The 27,373-nt window shown below is 51.2% G+C and overlaps 1 protein-coding gene across 2 annotated transcripts; it reads right to left on the bottom strand.

Moving 5' to 3' along the window:
- Window positions 1-8,495: 8,495 nt before the first annotated feature.
- HEYL (hes related family bHLH transcription factor with YRPW motif like) lies at window positions 8,496-24,782 on the bottom strand. Of its 2 annotated transcripts, none has more exons than XM_004025517.5 (5): window positions 24,650-24,782; window positions 17,722-17,788; window positions 16,569-16,652; window positions 15,300-15,381; window positions 8,496-12,252 (listed from the first exon to the last, which is right to left on the bottom strand). In XM_004025517.5, exons 1-5 carry the CDS (start codon window positions 24,727-24,729, stop codon window positions 11,579-11,581), a joined length of 987 nt encoding a protein of 328 aa, XP_004025566.3. In that variant the 5' UTR covers window positions 24,730-24,782; the 3' UTR covers window positions 8,496-11,578. The 2 variants fall into 2 exon arrangements, with proteins under 2 accessions (XP_004025566.3, XP_018871589.3); XM_019016044.4 differs by lacking the exon at window positions 24,650-24,782 and adding an exon at window positions 17,985-18,126.
- Between the last annotated feature and the right edge of the window lie 2,591 nt (window positions 24,783-27,373).

Here is a 27,373-nt window from a genome sequence, read left to right as displayed (position 1 = left end):
GGCTTGAACCCAGGAGGCGGAGGTTGTAGTGAGCCAAGATTGTGCCACTGCACTCTAGCCTGGGTGATAGAGTAAGACTCCGTCTCAAAGCAAAAACAAAAACAAAAAACAACCATGGTGGCAGAAACACAGAAACCAGATCAATGCTTGAGACTGGAGGAGGTGATTGGCTGCAAAGGGTTTAGAGGGAGTTTCTGGGTGATAGAAATGCTCTATATCACAATTATGAGGTGATTGCCTGAGTGTTTACACTGGCATGACTCAGCAAATTTTACATTTAACATTGGTGAATTTTGTTGTACATAAATTACACCTCGATAACACAGATTTTTAAAAATAATACTATCCTCGAGACTACCAGAACCTTCCGTATTCAACATGAGGCATGAAACAGGACCATTTTTTTGGAGAATAATGTGGGAAAGGGGAGGGGGCTATGAGGAGAGAGGCCAAGTAATCACGGAGTCACCATGGAAACCAGGAGAGCCAGCCGGGTGCAGAAGTAGAGTAGGTTCCCCCACTCAAAGTCACCGTGATTGAATGACTCTTTTCTTTTTCTTTTCTTTTTTTTTTTTTTTTGAGACAGAGTCTCCCTCTGTCCCCCAGGCTGGACTGCAGTGGCGCAATCTCGGCTCACTGCAAGCTCCGCCACCCGGGTTCACACCATTCTCCTGCCTCAGCCTCCCGAGTAGCTGGGACTACAAGTGCCCGCCACCACGCCTGGCTAATTTTTTGTACTTTTAGTAGAGACGGGGTTTCACTGTGTTAGCCACGATGGTCTCGATCTCCTGACCTCATGATCCGCCCGCCTCGGCCTCCCTCAGTGCTGGGATTACAAGCGTGAGCCACTGCGCCAGCCTGAATGAGTCTTTTCTAGCAGGTGTAGAGCAGGAGTCAGGTTTTGCCTGGTGTATTAGTTATTGATTGCTATGTAACAATGACCGTAAACCTAGTGCTTTCAACAATGCCCATTGATTATATCTTATAGCTTCTGTGGCTTAGGAGTATGGCTTGGCTTGCTTAGCTGGGTCCTTGGCTCAGTATTGCACAAGGCTACACGCAGGGTGTTGGCCAGGCTCACCTGGAGGATCCTCCAGGAGAAAAGCCACTTACTCAGGTTGAGTAACTTACTCAGGTTGTTGGTAGAATTCATATCCTTGTGCCATATGACTGGGCCCTGGCTTGGGCACCTGGTCTTTTTCTGGCTGCCAGCTGCAGGCTGCCCCTGAAGCCCTTGCAGCCACCCATAGTCCCTGCCACAGGGGCTTCTCCAACATGGCTGATTACTGCCTCCACCCAGCAGGGGCGTCTCTGCCTCCAGCCAGCTGAGTCAGTTTTTTTTCTTTTTTTTGATGGAGTCCCACTCTGTTGCCAGGCTGGAGTGCAGTGGCACGATCTCGGCTCACTGTAACCTGTGCCTCCCAGGTTCAAGCAATTCTCCTGCCTCAGCCTCCCAAGTAGCTGGGACTACAGGTGCACATCACCATGCCCAGCTAATTTTTGTATTTTTAGTAGAGACGGAGTTTCACCATGTTGGCCAGGATGGTCTCGATCTCCTGACTTGGTGATCCACCTGCGTCGGCCTCCCAAAGTGTTGGGATTACAGGCATGAGCCAACTGCACCCAGCCCTAAGTCGGTCTTATACAAGGTAAGGCAGTCATGGGAGCAGTATCCCCTTATCTGCGCCGCGTGATGCAGCTTGCTCACGGGAGTGACATCCCTCACGTTTGCCATATTCTTTTGGTTAGAAGCAAGTCATGGGTTCTGTCCAGATGCAAGGGGACCACACAAGGCATGGACATCATGGGGCAGGGGCAAGGAGCCACTCTGAAATCTGTTCCACACCTGGTGACGGCAATGGAGGGAGAGATAAAATTAAAGGAGAGAGGCTGCTTGCAAGGGGCGACGACAGAGATGAGGGTCAATGGGCCACTAGCTAGGGAGGGAGGGATGTGAAGCCAGGAATGGCTGGTAAGCGGGTGGTACAGTCAGTGGTTTGAAGACCTCCTTGAAAGGGGAGAATTTCTGCGACAAGGATCCTGAGCAGAGGAAGAGGAAGGAAGGGAAGTGGTGGCTGGAGAATGGGATGTTTGAAATCAGGATTCCTGAGAGGAGTGGCTTTGAGTGATGGTGGGTTCTGTGAGGGATGATTGAGGGGGTGGGAAGGAGGTCAGTGGGACTGAGGGGTCTAATGGCCTGCCTGCCTCCACCCTGTCCCATCTCAGTCGGCTCTTCCCACTGGGGCCCCAGGCCCCTCCTCACAGGGAATGCAGGTTATGAATCTCCTCTTCCCTGGACCTTCCAATACCCTCTTGCCTGCCTCAGAGAAAAATCTAAACCCTTCCCGTGACCTGCTCCCCTTCCCCCGGTGGACTGTCTCCTGCCACTCTCTCCTGCTGTCTACACTGCAATTCCACTCTAGGGTGGCCCTTGCTGCTCCCAGCCTGGCCTCCCTCCCCTCAGAGTCTCATGGCCCCCTCCCTCCCTGAAGTTTCTGTCCACGCTGCTACCTTTGGCCTTCTCTGTCCATCTTATAGAAAAATATCACCTCTCCCATCACTCTCTGTCCCCTTATCTCCCTTTACCATCAAACATGGTACATATATATTTGCCTAGTGGTTTCTCATTTGTCTCCCCCAACAGGAACGTCAGCTCCATGCCTCTGGGGTTCCGTTTTCTTCACTGCTATATCCAGCACCTACAAGAGAACCTGGCACAGACTCGGTGCCCCATGAATATTACTGGATGGAGGCAGACAGAGCTGGTCTCTGTGTCCTGAAGGGTTGGTGAGTTGATACTGATGAGTCAGAGGCCAAAGCCTTGTGATATAAGCCAGGAGCTGTTGAGAGGCCTGGATACCCTCTGTCAATTGTTTGGAAGGAGTGGATACAGAAGATACAGCATTTCACAGGCTGTAGAACTTGACAGCTAAGAGCTCTGACCCATAATAGCTGTGTCTCCTTGAACAAGTTAGTTGATGTTTTTGAGCCTCTGTTTCCTTATCTGTACATTGGAGACAATAATCAACTGAAACCTAAATCACGGAGTCATGCAGATAAGCCCAGACTCTGCATGCAAAGCCCTTGGTACAGTGCCCGCCTATGGTGAGTGCTTGGTAATTGCTGGGTAACATATATTATTTCTCTGTGGCTGTTTGTGATTGGATTTTCCACTATGATCCAAATAAGCTTTGGTTTTTGTTTTTTTTTTTTTTTTTGAGATGGAATTTCCTCTTGTTGCCCAGGCTGGAGTGCAATGGTGTGATCTTGGCTCACTGCAACCTCCGCCTCCCAGGTTCAAACGATTCTTTTGCCTCAGCCTCCTGAGTAGCTGGGATTACAGGCTCCCGCTACCATGCTCAGCTAATTTTTGTACTTTTTAGTAGAGATGGGGTTTCACCATGTTGGCCAGGCTGTTGTCAACTCCTGACCTCAGGTGATCCACCTGCCTCAGCCTCCCAAAGTGCTGGGAATACAGGCGTGAGCCACCGTGCCTGGCCAAGCTTTGCCATTTTAAAAGAGATGAGGTCTCACTAATGTTGCCCAGGCTGGTCTTGAACTCCTGAGCTCAAGTGATCCTCCCACCTTGGCCTCCCAAAGTGCTAGGATTATAGGTGTGAGCCACCATGCCCAGCTCATTTACTGTTTTTCTGATCTAGGGCAGATCATTTTACTTGAAATAAGATTCAGTTTCCTCATCTGCATAATGGAGATAATAATTCCTGCCCTGGCTCCCTCAGTTAAACTGTTGTCAGGTGTGCATGAACTAACACATGTGAAAGCACTTTGAAATGTTATGTTGCTCTATGATATGAGGTATTAGTATTTTTTCTTCTGGTTGATTGGGTCCTTTTAGGATTGCTGGAGTTTTAGGCAATGGATGGTTCATTAGTTTTCTTTTTTCTTTCTTTCTTTCTTTCTTTCTTTCTTTCTTTCTTTCTTTCTTTCTTTCTTTCTTTCTTTTTTTTTTTTTGTGTGTGTGTGTGATGGAGTTTCGCTTTTGTTGCCCAGGCTGGAGTGCAGTGGTGTGATCTTGGCTCACTGCAACCTCCGCCTTCAAGAGATTCTCCTGCTTCAGCCTCCCGAGTAGCTGGGATCACAGGTGCCCACCACCACACCTGGCTAATTTTTTGTATTTTTAGTAGATATAGGGTTTTACCATGTTGGCCAGGCTAGTCTCGAACTCCTGACCTCAAGTGATCCACCCACCTCAGCCTCCCAAAGTGCTGGGATTACAGGTGTGAGCCACTGCGCCCGGTTGGTCCATTAATTTCAAAGGCTCTAATGGAATATATGGGGTGCCCAGAATATGGGGGGTGACTATACTGGACTTCTTGGAGCAGAGCAGTGGAACCCAGATTTTGCTGAAAGCCCTGAGCAAAAGCATAGGCTTGAAATGGCCCTTGGGCTGAGGGCAGTGTAGGTCAGTCAGCCAGCTTTCTGAGCTTCAGGGGCTGAACAACAGCCTTGCTCCTTTTGATTCCCACATGAAGCAAAAAGAAAGAGTCCAGAGATCCTGGTGTCTATCTTTGGATATCCAACACCTGCCCTGTTTTCACCTGCCACTACCAAGTAATTAACGAGCGCCTCTCAGCAGCCCAATCCATGAGAGATTCAACTTTCACAAATCACCCCACAGCCCTCTGAGGTCACGGCCTTGCACCAGAGCTACAGGGCTCATTGTGTCTTGGGCAATGGGGAGGAGAAATCAGTGACAGTCAACAGGACAGGGAAGGTGTTTGCATCAGCCAGTACCTCTTGCCTAGGCCAGAGCCAGGATGGTGACAGGAGCCCCTCAGGATGCCACATGGTACTCAATCCCTCCAGGTCTTGCTGATCACCAGGCAGCTTGTGGCCCTTGGCCATCCTAAAGCAACAAACCTTCTTGTGTTACACTAGGTTTTCTGAGGGAGTTCTCTGGGGAGGCAAGCCCAGTACAGACACTGCTCCACTGGGAGACATCCAACCCACCCTTGTGGGATCAGAGTGGCAGGTGGTGCCTCTATACCTGGTTCCTCAAGCTCAAAGTAAACTGACCTCCAGGTCAATGTGTGTGTGTGTGCGCACACACCAGTGAGTAGCTTCTAATGTCCTTAATTCCCTCATTCCTCTCACTCTTTGAGCCATGAGGTAAAGGTGAGGGGAGAGAGACTATCTGTCAATATCCATTCACATGTATTTCAAAGAACTGGCTCAAATGCATTTCCAGCCTCCTTTGCAGTTTGATGCAGCCAACTAAGTTCTCACAAGTGAAACATGGCTGGAGGGAGATGTGCTCCTTCTGAGTGTTTAGGACTGTGGTCAAGGCTGAGCGTGGTGGCTCACGCCTATAATCCCCTCACTTTGGGAAGCCAAGGTGGGAGCATCACTTGAGTCTAGGAGTTCAAGACCAGCCTGGGCAACATAGGGAGGCCCTGTCTCTACAAAAACTAAAAAAGTAGCCCGGTGTGGTGGTGCACACCTGTGGTCCCAGCTACTTGGGAGTCTGGGTATTCCTTGGGCCTGGGAGGTCGAGGCAATAGTGAACCAAGATCCAGCGAACCAAGATCCAGCCACTGCACTCCAGCATGGGCAACCAAGCAAGATTCTGTCTCAAAAATAAGCAAATAAATAAAAAATTAAAAAGACGGTGGTCATGTGTCTACCAGGCTCTCTTCCCCTTCCTGCTGGCTTGAACTTGTGGACACCTAGCTTCAGCCTTGTAGGCACAACAGTGCCCTAGTGGGTGGTGAGGGATCAAGACAGAAGGAATCCGGGTCTCAGAATGTCTGTGTTGAATGGAGCTTCCTGCTGACTTGGAATGTTCACCAGGCAGTTACATGGGAGACAAATAAACTTCCATCTTCTTTCATCCACAGAATGATTGCTAGGCCTCTTTGTTATAGAGGCTGAGCCTTACCCTTCCTTACTAAGCACAGGGGAGAAGAGCATGGCAGAACCAAAGGCTTCCCAGGCTAACACGGCAGTCCAGCCACCAGGCCTGCATGGCTGCCACGGAACATCGCCGGGATTGCATCCCAAGGGGAAGCCTGGGAAGGAAGCAGTGTCTTGTATTGGCTAAGACTGAATCAGACAGGCCTAGGTCTTAATTTTGGCTGGAATATTTATTAGTTTTGTGAACTTTGGGCACTTTCACTAACAAATTGAGTCTCAGTTTCCTCTTCTGTAAAATGGTGATGATAGCAGTAGTTACTCACAGAGCTATGTGAGAATTTTATGAGACAGTGTAGATCAAAGGCTCACAAATGTTTACTGTTATTAATGGGATCAGCTAATAGACCTGATTTTTCCTACTGTCTCTCTCCAGGAAGGAGGGAAGGAGGCTAATGTCTTGAGTTTTCCACAAAGTCATAAATATTCAGTGCTAGTAAATTACAAGTTCCTAAGGCTTTCAGCACACCTAATATTTCTTAGTCACCTACTATGGGCCAGGCACTATGAGAGGGACCAGGGGACAGAGAGGCCCTTGCGGAAATTAATTTCTGCATTGCTCCTCAGAAAGCATTAGCTTTCTCCAGGCCTACAGGTTCGAGTCCAGTCACCTACTGAATGCCAATCTACCTCAGCTTGGAAAGAAATCCCAACCCTTCTTCCCGCCTCCTGATGAGGCGCCTGGGCCCCACCCCAGGCAAGTTAAATCATAATCTCTGGGGCCTGGGTACTGATATTTTTATTTATTTATTTTTTGTTATATTTATTTATTATTATTTTTGAGACAGAGTCTCGCTCTGTTGCCCAGGCTGGAGGGCAGTGGTGCGATCTCGGCTCATTGCAACCTCTGCCTCCTGGGTTCAAGCGATTCTTCTGCCTCGGCCTCCTGCGTAGCTGGGACTACAGGTGCACACCACCATGCCCAGCTACTTTTTGTATTTTTAGTAGAGACGGGGTTTCACCATATTGGCCAGGCTGGTCTCAAACTCCTGACCTCATGATCCACCTGCCTCGGCCTCCCAAAGTGTTGGGATTACAGGCATGAGCCACCGCGCCTGGCCACGGATATTTTAAAATAGCATCTAAGTGTTTCCCATGAATAGGTGGAGCTGAGTCTGAACACTGCTCCTCCCCAGTCACCCCACATCACTCCAAGTGCCAAGTTTCTTTTTTTCTTTGTTTTTTTTTTTTTTTTTTTTTTTTCTGAGATGGAATCTCACCTGTCGCCCAGGCTGGAGTGCAGTGGTGCAATCTTGTCTCACTGCAACCTCTGCCTCCCGGGTTCAAGCAATTCTCCTGCCTCAGCCTCCCAAGTAGCTGGGATTACAGGCGTGCACTATCATGCCCCGCTAATTTTGTATTTTTAGTACAGATGGGGTTTCACTATGTTGGCCAGGTTGGTCTTGAACTCCTGACCTCAGGTGATCCACCCGCCTCGGCCTCCCAAAGTGCTGGGATTACAGGTGTGAGCCACTGTGCCCGGCCAAGTTTCTTAAACAAGGTCCCACCTGAGCATTCACTTGGCAAAATCTTCCAGGGCTCTCACTGCCTATAGGCTGAAGCCCAGACTCTGCATGATGCTCCTGGCCTTTCAGTTTGGATCCAGCCTCCTCTCATTGATGACACTAACGGCTAAGATTGGTGGAGCGGTTCATATGACCCAGGCACTCTATTGAGAGCTTTACGTGTTATCTCATTCAATTACCACCTAACCTTAGGAGATGATGTCTTAGCTCAGTTTCCTCATCTGTAAAATGGGACATTCCAAGAAAAGCATTGGGTACAGTGTCTGGTACACAGTTATCACTCAACCAATAGTAGCCATTACTGCATCTTTCCTGCTTTATTGATGAGAAAGTTGAGGATAAGGGAGGTTCAGTAACTTGCCCAAGACTACATGCAACTCATTAATAAAGAAGTCTGGCTTCAGTGCCCAGGCTAGCCCACCTCTCACCCTGTCACTGAGGGCCCGTGCTCAACTCAGAACCAACGTCTACAGCTCTCCTTGATGAGGTCTCCAGGTCTTTGCACATAGAATGGTTCCCTTCCTTCTCCTCCTGGAAAGCTTCCTCCCAGAGCCCCCTACCCGCTTGACACCCCGGGCAGGGCCACATACCCCAACTCTGCTCCCTTCAGCCTTCCTAACAAACCTCCCTACTCACATCTCACCAAACTATCATCCTGATGGAGGGTGTGCCCCCCACTCAAAGCAACTGTGTCCTTCCCAGCTCTGGCTCCACTGTGCCTGGCTGGCACAGAGCAGACCTCTGTGTTTGTTGGATTTGTTGCGAGCCGAATCCATCACAGAGCCAAGCCAAGGGTGGAGAGCAATGCCTGCTGGCAGGACAGCCTGCCTGCTCCCAGCTGTCAGTATGCACTCGGAGTGGACACTCGCACTTGCCTTTGGCCAGGGCCTCCTGGCCACTTGCCAGAACTTCCAGTCCCTTGGCCCTGGCTCTCCCTCTGCTCTGTAGCCTCCCACAAAGTTGGCCAGCAGGGGGTTCACACCTAGAGGGGCCCGGACCATCCACGGCATGAGTCCAGAAGATATCTCACCTTCTCAGTTCACTTCTTCAACAAGTATTTATTGAACGCCAACTATGGACCAGACCCTGTGCTCAATGCTGGGTACAGAGTGGAGAGTAAACCAGGCATGGCACCTGGCCTCATGAGCTTACACTCGAGTGGGAGGCACAGTCAACCAACAAGTAAATTACACAAATGGATATGCAGTGGCAAATTCTCCATGAAGGGAAAGAACAGAGGCCTTGTGATAGAGGAACTCCACAAGTACAGTAGTCGAGGAAGGCCTCTTGGAAGAGGCAACTTTGAAGCCAAGGCCTGAGGGTCTGAAGAACTCAGCATGCACAGGGTAGGGGAAGAGCATTCTTGGCAAAGGGAACAGCATATGCAAAGTGCTGGAGGTGGGAACGAGGCTGGAATGTCGAGGAAATGAAGGAAGGGCAGGTGGCAGAAGCTCAGGGAGCAAGTCTGGGACTGGCAAGAAATGAGGCTGGAAGTGAGGTTGGGGCCAAAAGAAGAAGACCTTTAGAATAATAGGGTAACAGAGTGAGGTTTTCAAACTAAAGATGATACGATATGACCTGCAGCTTTCAATTTCTCTCTGCTGCTACTGAGAACTGATTGACAAAGCAAGAGGGAAGACCTTTCTGAGGCCAGGGCAGTGATCTGGGGGAGGTGATGTGGCCTGGCCAGGGTGGCTGTGGGTGCAGACAGAAGTGGATGGACTCCAGAGATAGTTTAGAAGTAGAATCTACTGGAAGTTTCCAGAAGCACTAAAAAAATCTTTATTGGATGTCCGCAACAATCCCTGCAATGGGGTAGGAGTTGGAGACACCAGGAAGGCTTGGGGATAGAAACAGAAGATGCAAGTCCTTGACCATGGAATCAGATCACACAGTCACCTTTCCTTCCACAATATCCCAGGGACAATGAAAGCAAGTTCAACCAAGATGCTGAAAGAGCTGGATCATTCCCATCTCATTTCAGTGGCATCACAGATTCTTTGGAGTTGCATACTTGCAACGTGGAAATGTGTTTCCCACAGCCCCACTAGGGATTCTCAGGCTAGGAAGCTGCCAAATTGCAAGACTACATCACTGACCTGGTATCCCAGGAGCAGCAGGAGAGGAGGAGGAGGAGGAGGAGGAGGAGGAGTTGTCCTTGTTCCTGTCCTGAGTGGGCCCCTTCATGATAAAGGGGAAACTCGCCTTTGCCTTCTGTTACCTCCTCTGTCCCTGTCCCCAATCCTGGGAGCATGTGTGAGTTCTGTCTTCCTTCTACCACAGTCTCCCCTCTGCCTCCCTCAGGAGCACTCCCTGCCAATGACCCACTCTCTAAAATGATACCCCCTCTCCTTGCTACTGCACATCTCAGATGGGTCCAGGAGGACAGCAGTCTGATGGAATTAGCTCACACTAAAAATGAAAGAGGTGCTTTCCTCTTTATCTCTCCTTGAGGAGTCTGTCTTTTCAAAAGAGCTTTCTGGGTCACTCAATGATCTCCTCCCTCTTATCCACTTCTTTGAAAGGGCTCTTTTCCCCAAGGTTTCTGCAAACTCACTTTTCAGTCCATGGAGTCTCCTCAATGCAGCCTCTGGGGAGGGTGGTCCCATCAAAGGGAGGAGGTGGGAGAATCTTCCCAGGGGTGACAACTGAAGTATCTAACCAGTGTGGAATGAGCACTAGTGAACTGCTGGCTCTGGGACTCCATAGCCTTGGATTGGCCAGGCAGTAACCAGATTGTAGGAGTCCTGGGGGAAGTGCCAGGCGGTGGGGGGGCACTTGGAGTCACTTGGGGGAGTAGATATTTACCAATGAGTACAGAAGGGTTTCTGCATTTTATCAACTGGTGTGGCAACACTGGTCCCACTGGGTGTCAGTCCAGGCTCCGCTGTTCTGCTGGGAACGATTGCTGGACCATTTGTTTCCTCTGTTAGAAAAAATGGCCTGGGGTGGAGCCGGGGAATGAAATGGCTTCTGAGCAGAGCCAGCTCTGTGGAGTCCTGGTGAACAGGATCTCAGGCCCTCGACCCACTGCATGACCTTGAAGGGCCGAGGTGCCTCGAATCATCCTTTCTCTTGCCCCTCCTTGCAGTTATTTTTGTCCAGCCTGACAGTCCTTGGCTGTTCCAGCAGTCTGGGCTCTGTGAGCCGGATGCAAACCAGGCAGCACAGACGTCTGGTGCTGAATCCCAAGAGGTTCCTCTCTGCACACCATCACATGGGGCCATGGCCCCTCTGCACTGTGCACCCAATGGGGAGGGACCACACGCCTGGAGGATGGCGACTGTAAGACGCGGGGGCTGGGCTCTCCATTGCTTAACCCTGGCTCCTGTCTGGGAGAGCTGTCCAAGGCCTGGTGTGAGGACACCCTGTCACAGAGTTTTGCTGCTGCCTAGAAACCTCCCAGCTGGGTTTACCAGGCCAGCTGTGTACAGGGACCTGTTAGTCAGTGAGAGGGTGGGTGTCTGCTCCTGGGAGGAGGGTGGGAGCAGGCTCTGCTGGGCCCCCAGTCTCCAGGCCTTGGCTGCGGTGGAGAAAGGGTCTGTCCTGTGGTTCAGTGTGATGGTGTGGCCCAAGGACAGGTGGGAAGGGGCAGACAGGGTTCCCAGGAGACCTCTTTGTAGCCCCTGCTCAGTTACTATCTCCAGGAAGCAAGGCAGACACTATGTTCCAGCCTCTTGGCGTGGGAAGGCTGCAGCCAGTCAGTCATTGCTCCTGACTGGGGTCTGACCGCTCCAAGGAACAGCCTGCCTTGGGTCCTGGTGCCCTGCAGGTTAAAGCTTTTTCCCAGACCCAAGGTTCATGCCTGCTACTGGTGTGCAGAGGGCAGGAGAGGGGTCTGGGCGCATCTCTGAGGGTCTCTCCCAGGACTCATCTGTTCAGGTGAGAAATGGAACCAAGCCTCTGAGACCAGAACAGCTCCAGGAGAGCTGGGTGGATAAGCTGGGATAACAGTGAGGAGGAGAGATGGGTTGGAGGAGGAGGGGGCCTCTGATGGCTGGAGAACGTGCCTTCACATATGAGCCAGTCCACGAAGTAAAGCAGAAAAGGCAGTGCCCTTTTTTGGGCTCCTGGTAAAAGAACCTTCCTTATTCCTTGGGGCGGGGTGGTGAAGGGGCAGCTCAGAAAGCCCCGATTTCAGTGATTTCAGAGACCCAGGAGTGGTAGAGCATGGCTCCCGCTGGCCTCCCAGCTGGCCCTGGGGAGGATGAGTTGGGGGTGGGAACAGCCACGTAAGCAGCGGACCCTGTAGGACCAGGGGGTGTTGGGGAGGAAGACTGCAGGAGGGGAGCGATGTGGCTGCTCCTGGCAGCCCTGCTGCTGGGGGCGACAGGCACAGGGGTCGCCGGCCTCTCTAGGGGGCGGGCCCTCCGGGTGGAAGATGCCCCTCGACTGGGCAGCACATTCCTCCGGGCTGGCAGGATGATGCCTGTGGCTCTGCGAAGGGGAGCGGTTCGGAGGGCTGGGATGGGGTAAGCAGGAGAGGAGACACCGGGGAGAACAGGGCTGGGCACTCTTCCCAGGACAGCGAGCTGGTTGCTCAGGGCTGGCAGCCCTGGACAGCTATGGAAGAAAGACCAGGGCCAGGCAGGGAAGGCCAAGGGGCCAGTGGGCGTGGGCGAAGGCTCCATCTCGGCTGCGTAGCTGTTGAGGTGGGAGAGAAGGCGAATCCGGACGGGGTCTGCACGGCTGCTGGGCCCTTCAAGGACCCCCAGGTACCTGATGACCTCGGTGAGGCACTCCCGAAAACCAATGCTCCGGAAGTCAACTGCCAGGGCTCGGGCATCAAAGAATCCTGCAAAGGGAGGCGTGATGAAGGTCATGCCAGGTGTGGGGAGAAGCATGGAGCCTGGGTCTGACTGTCTTTGAGTTCTGGACCTGCCTCCTCCACTCACTCCCTGGGCAGCCGTGGCCATGTCACCCTGCCTCTCTGAGCCTGTCTCCCCATCTGCAAAGTGAGAACAAAAATCCCTTCCTGGCGTGGAGGATGATGGGTTATAATGATCAATGAATTCACTAAAGTATGAAGCATTATAAAATGTAAAATATTGCTTTCATCACAATTCATGATTAATGCAAAGAAAAAACTTTGTGGCCAAGATAACTTCATTGAAGTAGATACTTGACAGATATGAAAGGTTATGCACTTGGAGGTGTAGAACAACTCTGCCTGCTGAGAGGGGCAGATGCCCAGGAAGGGAGGTGGCAGCAGCAGCCATCAGAGTGAGAAGGCCCCTTGGAGAAGGCAGCGTAGTGTAGCAGTGAAGTGTGAGGTCGTCGGAGGCCAGGAGAGCTGGGTTCAAATCCTGGCTCTGCTACTTAACTAGCTGCCTGATTGTGGACAAGTCTCTTTATCTCTCTATGCCTCAATTTCCTTAGCTGTGAAATGGGGATATAGCAGTGCCTACTGTATAGAGTTGTGAGGGTGAAATTAAAATAGTGCACAGAAAATGCTGAATAAATGAAAAGTTAGCTATCACTTATATTACTGGCTTGGCCTTGTTGGCATCTGAGTTTGTCCCTTGGCTCAAAAGGCAATCTGGAAAGCAAGAGCCCACTGTGATCCTCAGCTGCTGTTATCGGCCAGGGACCCTCTCTTTGATGGATAACCAGGTGAACTTCCTGTACAAATATTCACATCCTCGCTGCCTCTCCATACCTGTTCCTCTCTTGACCACCTTCTGGGCAAAGACACAACAACCCCAGCCAGCACTGGTCTCATGACGATGGCAGCAAGTATCTAGTCCTTGGTTCATGGCCCCCACAGAGGAACAGCTCAGCTGGAGACTATGTTTGGAGTCAGGTCAACTTGTGGGTGAGAACCAAATCTGCTATACACTTAGCCATGTAAGTTCAAGCAAATCCCTTCACCTTTCTGCGTTTGCTGTTCTTTTTTCCTTTTTTTCTTTTTTTCGAGATGGAGTCTCGCTCTGTCCCCCAGGCTGGAGTGCAGTGGCACGATCTTGGCTCACTGAAATCTCCGCCTCCCAGGTTCAAGAGATTCTCCTGCCTTAGCCTCCAAAGTAGCTGGGATTGCAGGCGACCACCATCACAGCGACTAATTTTTGTATTTTTAGTAGAGACAGGGTTTCACCATGTTGGCCAGGTTGGTCTCGAACTCCTGACCTCAGGTGATCCGCCCACCTCGGCCTCCCAAAGTGTTGGGATTACAGGTGTGAGCCACTGCGCCTGGCCTTTGCTGTTCTTTTCTTTTTCTTTTTCTTTTATTTTTGAGACGGAGTCTCGCTGTGTCGTCCAGGCTAGAGTGCAGTGGTGCGATCTCGACTCACTGAAAGCTCCGCTTTCTGGGTTCATGCCATTCTCCTGCCTCAGCCTCCCGAGTAGCTGGGACTACAGGCGCCCACCACCACACCCGGCTGATTTCTTTTTTTGTATTTTTAGTAGAGATGGGGTTTCACCATGTTAGCCAGGATGGTCTCGATCTCCTGACCTCGTGATCCGCCTGTTTCGGCCTCCTAAAGTGCTGGGATTACAGGCGTGAGCCACCGCGCCCGGCCCGCTGTTTTTTTCTAACATTTGCTGAATTCTTACTAAGCATTTCATCAAGTTATCTAATTTAATCCTCATAAAACCCTCTAATTATTCCCATTTTAGAGATGAGGAAACTGAGGAAGGGAGAGGTTAAATCATTTGTCTAAGGTCATACGGCTAGTAACCAGTAGAGCCCAATTCAAATCTAAAGCCTATACCGTGAACCACAGTTCTGTCTTCCCATTAGTTCACAGTCAGAAAATGGTGGTAACACTAACCCCCATCTTGCAGGTTCTTGTGAGAATCAAATGAAACAACACAAGTGAAAGCATTTTAAAACTGTCAAATGATGTCCCCATATTAGTCACTACTTTTCTTTTCACTGGATAACCATAAATGTAATTTGAATCTCCCCCATTGGTTCATTAGAGATGGAAGTCTCCACTCTTAGCAATGCATTTCTTTGGCAGAAGTTCCCAAATGGACCACCTGCACCAGTATAATTGGGTGGCTTGTTAAACTTGCAAACTCCTAAACTTCAATCTAGACCTACTGCCTCAGAATCTCTGGGGGATGACTCCTGATTCTGCCTGCCCCAAGGTGACAATGGTATACACTGAGGCTTCAGAAGCACCAGAATGGGCCACTTAAAATGCTACTGTCCTCTTCTGTAGTAGTAAGTTAGGTCTCTGGAACTTAGGTCTTTGTGGCCAAGGCCTGTGGAGCTTTCAAGGTTTCCCGATTTTGAAATCACCAAATACACAGAGAAACTTTGAGTAGACAGAATTTCTATTTGTCTGGAAGTGTCTTTAAAGCCACTGTTCCCTTACTTTATTGTAACTGACGGGCTTAAAATAACAAAATGAGTTAATTTGTGTCCTGCTACAATCCTGAGACCTGTGGTGAGCATGATATGTCACCCCAGTTCTGCCAAGGACCCCACAATAGCCCAGAAGGCTAGACCGGTGGGTAGGATACCAGGCTCCTCCCTGGGTTCAGGGGGGTCAGATTGGGATCCCAGTGAGAATTAGCTCATTCAGGTGAATCCTTAATGAGGTCCTGGGTTGGACAAGAGTGGGACCCATAGGAACAGTCTGTTACAGAAGAAAGCGCCTCCCAGGTCTAAGACTGGAGGGAGCTGAACTGAGGAAAAGGTTGCGACAAATGGAGACACTGAAAGTGGAGAGGGAGATGCTGAAAGGAGAGAGAGAAGCTTTGCAAATGTTCCCTCCATTGACTGAGCTCCTCAGAGTGGGCAGCGTGAGGACTTTGCTCACCAGCATATCCCCAGGGCCCAGCCTCAAAATATTTGTTGTATGAATGACGCCTGAAAGAGAAGAGCATGGGTACCTGTCCCGCCAGTGGCATGGAGCATTTTCAAGTGATCCACCGTCATCTGCAAGACCTCGGCTTTCTCCAGCTTGGAAGAGCCCTGCGGGTACAGAAGACAGAAGGGTGGAGCCTGCAGTTGACCATGTAGCTGTGCGGTGTCATCAGCACTCACTGTCTCGATTTTCTCACCTTCCTCCCACTCCACTGCTGCCTGCAAATGGGCTTCTGCTTTGGCCAAGTTCTCCAAATCTAGAACATTCTTTTCAGTTCTCCTCGCAGACCATCTGTCCACTGTACAGCTGCCGATCATCTTTCCTGAAACCACTCCTCCCTTGACTTTCACGACACCACTGTTTCTGGGCTCTCCTTTCACCATGCCTCTTGATCTGCCGTCTCTTAACACAGTACTGTCCCTTCTGTGTCACTTCGCATTCTGCTGCTCCCTGCAGAGAGGCTTGTCACCTCCATGGCTTTAGCCACCATCCTCAGAATGCCTCTTAAACCAGCTCTTCAGGGAATCCAACTTCAGACTCAATGTGCCCAAGATCTAGCTCATCATCTTATCCCCAGACCACTTGTTCTTCCTCTTTTCTCTCTTGGGAAATGCTTCCTAAGCTTTCCAGGTGAAGCCTGAAGATCAGAGGCTCCATGGGAGTCCCTTGAGGGCAGATACTAGGTCTAGTTCATGGCTGGTCCTGTGACGGTTTTAGTGAACATCTGTGGGATGACTGACTTCTTCTCACCAGCATAAAGGAAGGCAGAGGACCCGTGACCTACGCCTTGGTGCATAGGGTGAGAATTTCTGAGGCTGAGTCCACTGTCTGATTCCCCGCTGTAGTTCCCCCACCTAACATGCTCAATGGTAGAGTGCTCACTCCCTGAGCAGCCTTTTCCACTTTCAAGTTACTCTAGAAATGTCTGTAGTGCAGAGGGATGAGGGCTTGAGAATCACACAGTCCTGTGCCCTGCTATTTACTAGCTGCGTGATCTGGTATAAGTTACTTCACCTCTCTGTGCTTCAGTTTCCTTACCTGTGCCATGGGCATAATAATCTCTAACCTTTGGGATCATTTTGAGGAGTCAGTTCAATGGGATGACAGACATAAAGCCACCTGAGACACCTAAGTATAAATTTCCATTCCTTTTACCCTGGCCAGTGACAGATATTGGTAAATGATCACAGCACCTCAGGCAGCTGCTACCAATCAACAAGAGATGCCATGAGAAACGAACCTTATCTGCCACCCACACAGTATTTCCTCTAGCACAATCAGCAATGTCACATACCTGTTTCTCAAAGGCAGTGGGGACCAAGCGTCGCAATTCAGAAAGGCTACTGTTGATGCGGTCTCGACGCCGTTTCTCTATGATCTAAACAATCATGACAAGAAGTTACTCACAGGTGTGTCATCACAGTTTCCAAAGTGCCTTGATGGTCATCAACTCATATTTACCCACACAGTATTTTTGTGAGGGAGATCAATCTAGTCTTACTTTATGGTGGAGAAAACTAAGGCCCAGAGAAGGACAGTGATTTGCTTAAGGTCACACAGCAAGAAAGCGCAGAGCTGGGAGTACAACTCAGATCTCTTGTCTCGGTCTATAGGGGTGATATTCAAGATGTTTAACCACTGGTACAGCAGGGCACAGCCAATCACAATGAGGACACAAGCCATGGTGCTGGAGCAGGCCCTGGAGGCCCGTGCTGGGCCAGGAGGGTGACCCCGTCATCTGTGAGGTCATGAGATGGTTTGGGGAGTCCCACGTGTTGCTCTCTCTAGCTGCAGGGCCCTTCCACCCACACACTCTCATTCTTCCCTCCAATACTGGTAGCAGAACACCGGGAGCAGGACAGATATGACCCCATTTTACAGATAAGGAAAATGAGGGCTGGAAGGAAGTGGTTTGCCTAAGGGCTTACAGTCAGTGAGTGTCAGGCTGCTCTCTGCCAGACCCCAGGTGTCTGGACTCCCAGTGCAGAAGCACAGCTGCATCCTGGGAGGAAAGTGGGGCTGAACATGATGGACAGATGACAGCGGCAAGTGGGGATCCTTCTTCTGTCCCCTCCCCCACCCCGGCACACTGAGGGGGATGAAAGTTCTGGACTCAGAGAGGAGACAGAAGATAGGAACAACAATCATAATGGCCTATTGTGTGTCTGCTATTGTTCACAGCATTACATTAATGCACTTAATCTGTAAAGCAGCCCTTTGAGGTGGGCCCTCTCATTATTCCAGTTACACAAAGGAGCAAATCAGGCTCAGAGAGGTTAACAGGCTTGCCTGGAATCACCCTGATAGCTAGTGACAGAGCCGGGATTTGAACCCAAGCAGTTAGCTTCATGGTGAAATTTCTGCCTAGGGTTCTCCCCGCCGCCAGACTGCAGGGGATTCATGGCAACCCTCTGTTGGGCAACTCAGAGGCTGAGACGGACACTCACCCCTCTGCGTTTCTTCCTGGCTTGCATCTGCGAAGGGCTGGGGGTGGACAGCGGCCTGGCCATCTGGCTGGAAAGGAAAAGAAAAGCTGATTTTTCAGGGCTGGGGGACCGTCTCCCCGGCCTGGGCCGACCTCGGGCCAGGAGGAGCCACAGGCTGGGCCTGGAAGGAGCAGCTTGCTCTCCCCTTCTTCCTGGGGGCTCATTTCAACCCGGGTCAAGCCGTCTCATGCACTCTGGGCCCACTTTGGGCTCTTGGTCCGGACCTGCTCGGCCTCGCCCTTCGCCCCTCGCTCCTCGCCCCTCGCCCCTCGCGGCGGCCGTCGGGGAACCGCGCACCGCGGCGCGGTAGCTCCGGCTCCTGCAACCCGATCCCCGGGGGCGGGGCGGGCGAGGGCACTGGCCGGCGGCGGCGGGGCTGGGCCGGGCGGGTTGGGTTTCAGAGGGAGCCGCTGGGAACGAGCGTGGAAAGAGCAGATGCCGCTGCTTCCCACGGGCCGGGCGCGCCGGCCGCCCGCCCTCCGCCCCGCCTGCAGCTGCCGCCTCCTCCCACGCGGTGCGGCCGGGGGCGAAGGGGAGGCGGCATCTGGGTCACAGGCCCCTCTCGGATGCTCTGGGACACTGCCCTGGCCTCCCAGAAGGCCCCGTCCCTCCAACCTCGGCCTCTCCTCCCGCTCCGGGCCTTCCCTCTGCAGCACCGGTTGAATGATGGATGTTTGCTCACACCCCAGGAGCTCCCATTACAGAGAAGAGGCTCAGCCCTGGGGGGGCTTTTCCTGCCCAGACTCTGACCAAAATAATCTCCAGCCCAACTGCTAACCCTTCTTAAGGTTTTCTGCTTCAGAAGCTCTCTTAGAATGGTGAGGATTCGCTGGGTCCACTGAGGCATCATTCATTTGGCCAACACTTCTAAGGCCCTATTCAGGCCTGGGTGGGTGCTGGTGCACTCAGCCAGACCCCAGCCCTTCCCTTCCTCAACTCAGCTCCAGTGGGCAGACACTGCGCCAACAAACAACAAACAAGGTGACTCCCCTGCCGTTTCAGAAGACACAACGCTACACATCTGAACAGGAATCTGCAAGCTGGCCTTCACCCACACCTGCTCCTGCTGCCCCTGGGTTTCCCCATCTCAGTGAAGGTACCCCAGTTCTGCAAGGTGGAAAGCTGATGCTGTCTTTGATTCCTCCTCCTCCTCACCCCCACCTCATCAAAACCTGCCCACGCTACGTCTAAAATATATCTCACGTCTGTCCTCTTCCTCTACGCCACTTCTCTCAATGCTACGCCTTTATCATCTTTCATCTGGGTGACTGCAAGAGCTTCTTGTTGGGTCCTTTTACACCCTCTTTTACTCTCTACAAGCCTATCTCCACACTGCAGGCAGAGTGATCATTGAAATCTGATCATATCACTCGCTTAAAACTCCTCAGTGGCTCCCCAATTTTTGTTTGTTTGTTTTGGGTTTTTTTTAGATGTCGTCTCACTCTGTTGCCCAGGCTGGAGGGCACTGGCATGATCTCGGCTCACTACAACCTCCGCCACCCGGTTCAAGTGATTCTCCTGCCTCAGCCTCCGAAATAGCTGGGATTACAGGCACCCACCACCACGTCCAGCTAATTTTTGTATTTTTAGTAGAGACGGGGTTTCACCATGTTGGCCAGGATGGTCTTGAACTCCTGACCTCAGGTGATCTGCCCGCCTTGGCCTCCCAAAGTGCTGGGATTACAGGCATGAGCCACCATGGCTGGCCCCAATGTTTTTTAAGATCAAGGCCACCATCTTTCAGGTGGTCCAACTGGCCCCTGTCAACCCCTCTAGACTCAACCGTTTTCTTCTGTATGCCCCAGCCTATGAATGCACCAACTCCTTCATTCAGTTGCATGCACTGTCCCCTAGCCTAGGTCCACCATCTCTGGTCCACCCATCACCCCAAGCCCCAGTCCCTTTGCCCCATAACTTCTACAACCCATCAGATCTCAACTCAGATGGCACCTCCCTGGGGAGCCTTTTCTAACATTCCTCCTCCCACTAGTGTCCCCTGCTCAATGCTCTCCTAGCACCCTGCTTTCACAGCATTTATGCCAGTTCGTTGTTTTATATTTATATGGTTATTTGATTGATGTCTATCTCTCCAACAAATCCATAAGCTCCATGAGGCCATGAACCATGTCTGTTACATTCACTATTGCAGCTTCAGTACTCAGCAAGGGCTTGGAATACAGCAGAACTCATGGTAGAGCTTTCTTCTCTCACCCATGTCTTTGGCATCACTGGGGAACAGAGATGTAAGCACCATAAAATCTACGGCCTAGGACTTTGTGGAATGGGGGCGTATATGACTTACCACAAGGGTCCCAGCCCAAGGGTCCCAACCCTTTTGGCATTTGAATTTGGATCATTTTCATCAACTGCTCAGAGAAGGTTGCAGAAGAGACCAGATAGCATTTGTCAAATCCTACTGCTATGTCTCTGGCTTTGTCCAGACACATCTGGAAAAGGATATCTCCCACCCAAACATCTGGACAAGCTGACCTGGTAAGAGGTCTGTAATAGCTCCTGGGAGGGAGGACCCAGCAAGCTAGGTCCAGGGCTTGGATGGCCAGATCTTGAGATCTATGGGGCAGCTTGTTTACAAAGCCTCACTGGTTCACTGGGGACAAACCCCAAGAGCCAAGACACACTAAGAAACACGGCCTTTGTTCCCCCCAGCTTGATAAAGCGTCTCTCCGGGTATTAGGTTAGCCTTGCACACGTCACTGCCTCTCAGCCTGATCCCTCCGCTGGGACCATCTGTTGGAGGCTGACGCACCCATTTCAGGGCAAAGCAGTACTGCCATCCCTTTTTCCAATCTCCTGGTCAGCTTGTCCCTGTCGTATTATTTCCCCCCTTCTCCTCTTCCCATATCTCAGAGGCAAACCTCACATTACAGTTTTCTTGACAACATTATATGTCTTTCCCTCCTTTGAGCCTTACAAAAGCCCATCTTACAGATGAGGTTGCTGAGCTTCAGGGAGCTAAAGCAGCTTGCCCAGCCTACCCAGCTGCTAAGGAGCAAAGCCAGCAGGGAATCCGCATCTTCTGGCTCCGCTTCAGCATTGTTTCCCTTCTAATTCCTACTTCCTGTCTGTCTGAATAGCCCTCCAGTCCCCTTATTTTTAAAGTTCCCAAGAGCCCAGCCAGAGCTCCCTTCCAGCCCGCGATCTGGCCCTGACAGTGGGATGAGGTGTGGGATTCTCTTGTCTGAGAATCTGAAAATGACACAGATTTTCATGGACCCAGAGAAGATATGTTGACCATCAAGATCTGCTCCATAGGCCTCTAGTGGCTCCTAGCCAGAATTCTGGGGCGGTCTCTTATGGGGGGGAAGCTTTCCAGGTGGTCCTGACCACCCTCAGTGCTGACTTCCCCTGGGAACTCCCCCGTGGAACCCTTGCAGATGACCCTAATCATTTTGTGTCAGCCAAAGGCAGAATCACAATGTCCCAAATGAAGGAATCTCAGAGAGAACTGAGTCCATTTGTAAAATAAGGAAACTCAGAGGGGAAGGGATCTTCCCCAGGTCACACAGCAAATTAGAGGAAAATCGGAACTACAGCCAGGTCTACTCTAGTGGCTTTTTCTTTTTCTTTTTCTTTTTCTTTTATTTTCTTTTTTTTTGAGACAGAGGCTTACTCTGTCACCCAGGCTGGAGTACAGTGGCGCAATCTCAGCTCACTGCAACCTCCGCCTCCCAGGTTCAAGTGATTCTCCTGTCTCAGCCTTCCAAGTAACTGGGACTACAGGCACGTGTCACCATGCCCAGCTAATTTTTTGTATTTTTAGTAGAGACAGGGTTTCACCATATTAGTCAGGATGGTCTCGATCTCTTGACCTCGTGATCCGCCCACCTCAGCCTCCCAAAGTGCTGGGATTACAGGCGTGAGCTACCGTGCCCGGCCTCTAGTGGCTTTTAATCTGGGGCTTCTGCCAGCGCACCCCATATATACATCATCCCGTCATGTAGATCTCAGAGCCAGTGCTTTTTGTTCTATACTGCACTTCCACATCCATTTGTCTAATTTATTGCACAATAGCAATGTAAGTGAAGTATTTTTTGGGCCATTTCACATTTAGGAAAAATAATCATTTTACAGGTGCTCCACCTGTAGAGACAGAGACACTGGAGTTAAGAATCACTCCAGTAAGTCCAGTCTTCACACTTCCGGTCTTTTCATTAGACCATGCTGTCTCATAAATATGTTGCCCCCCAACTGAATGGTGACCGCTTTGACAGCAACGTTTATTGGAAGTTACTTTGTGCCAAAGCAGGGAGCTATGTAACTTTATGTATGTTACTTCATCAAACCTTATCCTGAGAGGCAGGAATGCTAATGTATTCCCATTTTGAATGGGAGAAAACTGAGGTTCAGAAAGGGGTAAAAGTCACTGGCCAAAGTTAATGGTGGTAAAATTCAAACTCAGGTCTATCTGACTCCAAGACCACCACCTTATATTGTGCAGGAACAGGACCCTGATCCAGTGTCTGACATGTGGCAGGTGCTCATTAGATGTTTGCAGAGGGAGAGGAGAGGCTGTACTCTCAGTTTGGACTCATCCTGCGTCATGGGGCCAGGTTGAGATGAGAGCTCTGTGGGTGAGTTTCACAGATGTGGCAGGACTGCCACCAGGCAGATGTCACAGTGACAGTGGAACACACCCTACTCTTTACTGTCATGTTTCTGAGTGTGGGGGATTTGCGCCCTGCCCCTGACCCCGAGAGGCTGGCTGCCTCCGTCCTGTGGCCCTTGTCAGTGTTTATCTGCTTTCTTTGTACATGAAGCTCTTCTTCCCTGAGAGTTCCCTGAGGGCAGAGGCTGAGCAGGATACATCTGGGCCCCCTATGCCCAGCCCGGGGTCTGGGCCACAGCAGGCATCGTTCAGTGCTCCCTGAATTGAAGCATTGATGTCTGCTGGGGGAAGGGCCCTTTGGTGAGTGCTACAAAGGGGCATCTATAAGTCAGCCTCTGCCAGATGTCCAACTGCTTTCTCTCCTCAGAGGGGTCTGTTCCTCTAAGAACAGTGTCTAAAAATGGGCTCTGTATATATAGCAAATGCTGTATGTATAGGAAAAAACTGCCCACTGATCCTTTATGCCTCATGTGAGCAGTTGCCCGGATGCTACCATCTTCAAGAAGCCCTCCTTGCCATCTTTGATTGAGAGTGACCTCTCTTTGCTTAAGTGCCCTCACAGCCCACAGTCTGTCTCCTTTCCATCCTGTCCATGGTGTTTTTGTGACCTGGCAGGTCACTGACTGGGCTGCAGACTTGTGGAGGACAGAAGCCAGCTCTGATCAACCTAGTTCTCTGGCATCAATTTTGTGCCTCTGATCTATGAAGACCCAATGCCATTGAATTTGAGACCCTGCTCCACCACCACCACATGGTGCTGTGCCCTTTCCTGGCCCTTAACAGGCACAGGCTAAGATAACTGCTTTTCTAAATAGCAGTTTCTGCTAAACAATTAAGAAAGGCTAATATGTTGCATAGCAAATTGTGTTATACTCCCTAAAAACAAATGTACAGGATGCAAGAGGAATATCTATTATGGCATTTTCCTGGGACTTGAGACTGAGGCAGGATCCTTGGATCTCAGAAAACTGGAGAGCACTAAAATTACAAAATGTCCTCAAAAACATCCCTAAGAATTAACTGGGCCTGGCTCACTGGCTTATGTCTGTAATCCCAACACTTTGGGAGGCCAAGGCAGGAGGATCACTTAAGCCCAGGAGATCAAGGTTGCCATGAGCTATGATCATGCCACTGCACTCCAGCATGGGCAATAGAGTGAGACCACGTCAAAAAGAAAGAAAGAAAGAATTAACTGAATTCCCCTCCAATTCTGTTCTAGAGAGTCAAGTCTAGATGAGCCAAGAGAGATGAAGTATATCCCTTTCTTTTCCACTGCTGTCTTTGTTTTACTGATGGGGAAACTGATGACAGACTCTGTCAGGGAAACCAATGGCCCAAGACCACATAGTGAGTTGGTAGCAGATTTGGGGCTGGGACCCAGGTCTGCAGACTCCCAGTCAGCCCTGCAACTCTTTCAGGGTGCTGGGAATCACATGGTGTGTGCCTAGGCATGTGCTGTGCTAAGCCCTTGACATACTTTGCCTCATTTGGTTTTCCCAATACTTCCATGAAGTTGGTTCTATTATTCATGCTCATTTAACAGATAAGGAAGCTGAAGCTTAGACAGTTTACAGAACTGCGAGGTAGCAGAACTATACAAGCGCAGTTTGTTCGACAGGTTTGAAGCAGGTCAGACTATCTACCAGGAGCTGAAAGACACTGGCAGTATGGGGGCACGATAGGAGGAACACTGACTGGACTTGGAGTCTAGACCCTTGCAAGTCGCTTATTATTTTCTTCAGTACTAAGTCCCTAAATCCAAACTCCAATTTGCTCAAAGGAGGACAAATTTTCTTCTTCCTGAAATAATTTGTGGACTACATGAAAACTGCATCCAAACTAGGGTAAAATTGGGAAAGAATGGGGTTACTCTGCATCGTCAGCAGATTCCGGACAGGGGCCAGAGTACCATCAGTCTATGAGAGTTTTCTAAGATCTCCAGGGAAAACTTGCCAATGGCCTCCCCTAGGCCACTTCAACAGATAGATGATAACCCACTAGCCACCTGATCCCCCGAGCTGAACTCTCCCTCCATGCCAGCATCCCCAGCCCTGCACGACCGAGAGCGCGCAGGATCCAGGCACTCGTGCGTGTAACGGCACGGCCCGCACACGCCCCCTACGCAGACACCTGTGGCCCCGCGCTCACCTGCCTCTGCCCAGGCGGTGCTGGACGGCTGGCCCGCCTGCTCGGCGAGCCCGTCGGGCCGACCCCCACCCCGCTCGCCCTCCGCCTGCTCAGTCCCCGCATCCCGGCCCTTACCTCAGCTGGCCCTCTTGGCCCACGTCGATGGGTCCGTCGGACTCCCCGTCGGAGCCGCTCGGCTCCTTGGGACGCTTCATGGCGAACGCAGGCTGCCTGGTCTCAGCCCCGCGGCTAAGGCTCCCAGTCGGGAAGTCGGGCCCCGCCCCGGCCCCGCCCCGGCCCCGCCTCGGGGGCGCTGCCACCGCCCTTTCCCAGGGCCCTTTCCTGCGCCGCAGCTCTGGGCGCCTAGGCGCCCCCTCGCCCCCGCGGTGACGCGCCGCCGAGCCGTGGGAAGGCCCTAGGCGGTCGCCGCCTTCACCGACGGCTGGGAGGTCCGGCTCTGCTCCGCTGTCTCGGCTGCGGCGCGCTGGGTGGCCTTGGGCAGGTGCCCTGGGAGGCCCCGCGGGGAAGCCAGGAGTCCCCGTCTGTCCCTGGGTCGCCTGGGCGCTGCTGGCCTGTAGAGGCGCCGCTTCGATGCCCGGGATTCCGCAAGGGTCAACCCCGCGCGCTCCTGCCTCCTGGTGTTCTGGAGGCAGCAGACACATCAAGTTTGTCGAGGTTAGTCGTGGTGGTTGTGGCCTGATCCTCAACAAGAATTCCCCAGCAGCAACTCCATAGGGGCCCAAAGCAAGTGGAATAGTGTGGTGGGGGCAAGGGGAAGACACTTACACTTCTGAGAGGTGGCAGTCACCCCCAAAAGGGACGGCTGAAGTTGTGGCCACCGCATCTGAGAAAGCTGGGCTCTGGCCGAGGTCCCTAAAGGCCTGGCGTGGTGGCAGTGGTGGGTTGTCCCTGGGAATCAGTTCCCAGTTCACCAGAGGTCGAGTTGTCCTGGGCGGCCAGGAGGCCAGGAAAGGGCTCCTTCTAGACGCTATGTCAGGGCCTCAAAGTGGGAGAAGGAGAGGAAAAGGGAAGATACCCTCCAGCCTCTCTTCCTGGGGCCTCTGCTTCTGGCAACCCATCAAACTGTTCACTCAGGGAGGGCTCTAGCTGCCCTGTCCTTAGGGGGACTTGTGGGAAGTTCTCAGATTCACCGGTCATCCTCAGGCGCCCAGTACCTCAGAGAAGCTCCTAAGGCTCCAAAGGAAGCTGCATGAGAGCATCCTGGAGGTGGACTTCTTGGGCAGGGAAGAGGAGATAGAGGAAGTCTTGGTGTGCTGGGTTAGATATGAGAGGTCTTTTCCTTTTTACCCGCCACCAGGTCAGGCCCTGAGGGAAGCCACCCTTTCAAGTGGGAGAATCGGGTTGGTCATCTGAGAATAAATGTGCTTCCATCCCCACAGCAAGGCCTGCTTGCTGGGGGACACTTGATTACTTGATGGGAAAGAATGTTCCTGTGCCCCCGTCCACACACATCCACAGACACAACCATTTGGCCAGGTATGCAAACACATACACACGGACAGACTTACAAATATATACTGGTAGGCGCAACTGTCGTGAGCAATCAGTACCAGGAAGCCCTGGTGGTCGCCCCAGCAACAACTATGGACTCTCATTCCAAATGCCCTCAGCACTCACATCACTTCTGTGGGCACATGCCAGTCAGTGGAAACCTCAACCAACAGAGAAGTTGCACAATGTGCTATGCATTCCCTGGAAAGGCGGAAGTCAAGGAAGCCTCCCAGATATCTGCCCTGTGTAATTGGCTGAGATAGCAAAGATTGGAAGAGGAGCAGATTTGCAGGGGAAGGTCAAGGGCCCCGTGGTGGAGGTTTCATGTGAGATGTCTTGGATCATCAAAATACAGTGCACAGTTAAATAGAGGGTATGGAGTTCAGAACAGAGGTCTCAGCTGGATATTAAATTTGGACGTCATTAGGTAATTGATGGCATTTAAAGCTATGGGAGCAGATGGGATCATTCAGAAAACGTGGATGGAGACAGAGCAGGGGCCTAGCTAAATACTTAACATTTGGTAAGCCCTTATTATAAAACCTGAAACTATTCTAAGTCTTTTGTAAATATTAACTCATTTAATCCTTGACAACCCTATAAAGTAGTAATATTATAATCCCCACTTTACAAGTGAGAAACAAAGGCTGAGAGGTAGACTAACTCCACCTAAGGCCAACAGGCAATAAATGGAAGGGCTGGAATTCAACAAGGCAGTTCAGTTCCAGAGCCAAAACATTAGGCTTTATTACTTTATACAGTACTCCCCCTTCTTTTAAAAATAAAGACAAGGTTTCACTCTGTCACCAGGCTGGAGTGTAGTGGTGCCATCGTAGCTCACTGAAACCTTGAACTCCTTGGCTCAAGTGATCCTCCCACCTCAGCCTCCTGAATAGCTCGGACTACAGGGGCACACCACAATGCTCAGCTAATTAAAAAAACAACATTTTGCCGGGTGTGGTGGCTCACGCCTGTAATCTCAGCACTTTGGGAGGCTGAGGCAGGCGGATCACAAGGTCAGGAGATCAAGACCATCCTGCCTAACACGGTGAAACCCCATCTCTACTAAAAAATACAAAAAATTAGCCAGGCATGGTGGCGGGCACCTGTAGTCCCACCTACTTGGGAGGCTGAGTCAGGAGAATGGCGTGAACCCGGGAGGCGGAGCTTGCAGTGAGCCAAGATCGCGCCACTGCACTCCAGCCTGGGCGACAGAGCAAGACTCCGTCTCAAAAAAAAAAAAAAAAAAAAAAAAATTTTTTTTTTTTTTGGTAGAGATGAGATCTCACTATGTTGCCCAGGCTGGTCTTCAACTCCTGGGGCCAAGCAATCTTCCCACCTTGGCCT

The sequence above is a fragment of the Gorilla gorilla genome, chromosome 1, assembly GCF_029281585.2.
Source record: "Gorilla gorilla gorilla isolate KB3781 chromosome 1, NHGRI_mGorGor1-v2.1_pri, whole genome shotgun sequence".
NCBI classification, from domain to species: domain Eukaryota; kingdom Metazoa; phylum Chordata; class Mammalia; order Primates; family Hominidae; genus Gorilla; species Gorilla gorilla.
The sequence above is the reverse complement of the archived record's forward strand: the minus strand, read 5'-3'. Positions and strand labels throughout refer to the sequence as shown.

Excerpts from the sequence above, each read along its gene's own strand:
- HEYL (XM_004025517.5), bottom strand. The coding sequence starts at position 24,729 with ATGAAGCGTCCCAAGGAGCCGAGCGGCTCCGACGGGGAGTCCGACGGA. Across the intron at positions 15,382-16,568 it reads CCACTGCCTTTGAGAAACAG|GGCTCTTCCAAGCTGGAGAA; the intron begins GTATGTGACATT and ends CTGTACCCGCAG. Across the intron at positions 12,253-15,299 it reads CCATGCCACTGGCGGGACAG|GATTCTTTGATGCCCGAGCC; the intron begins GTACCCATGCTC and ends CTCCCTTTGCAG.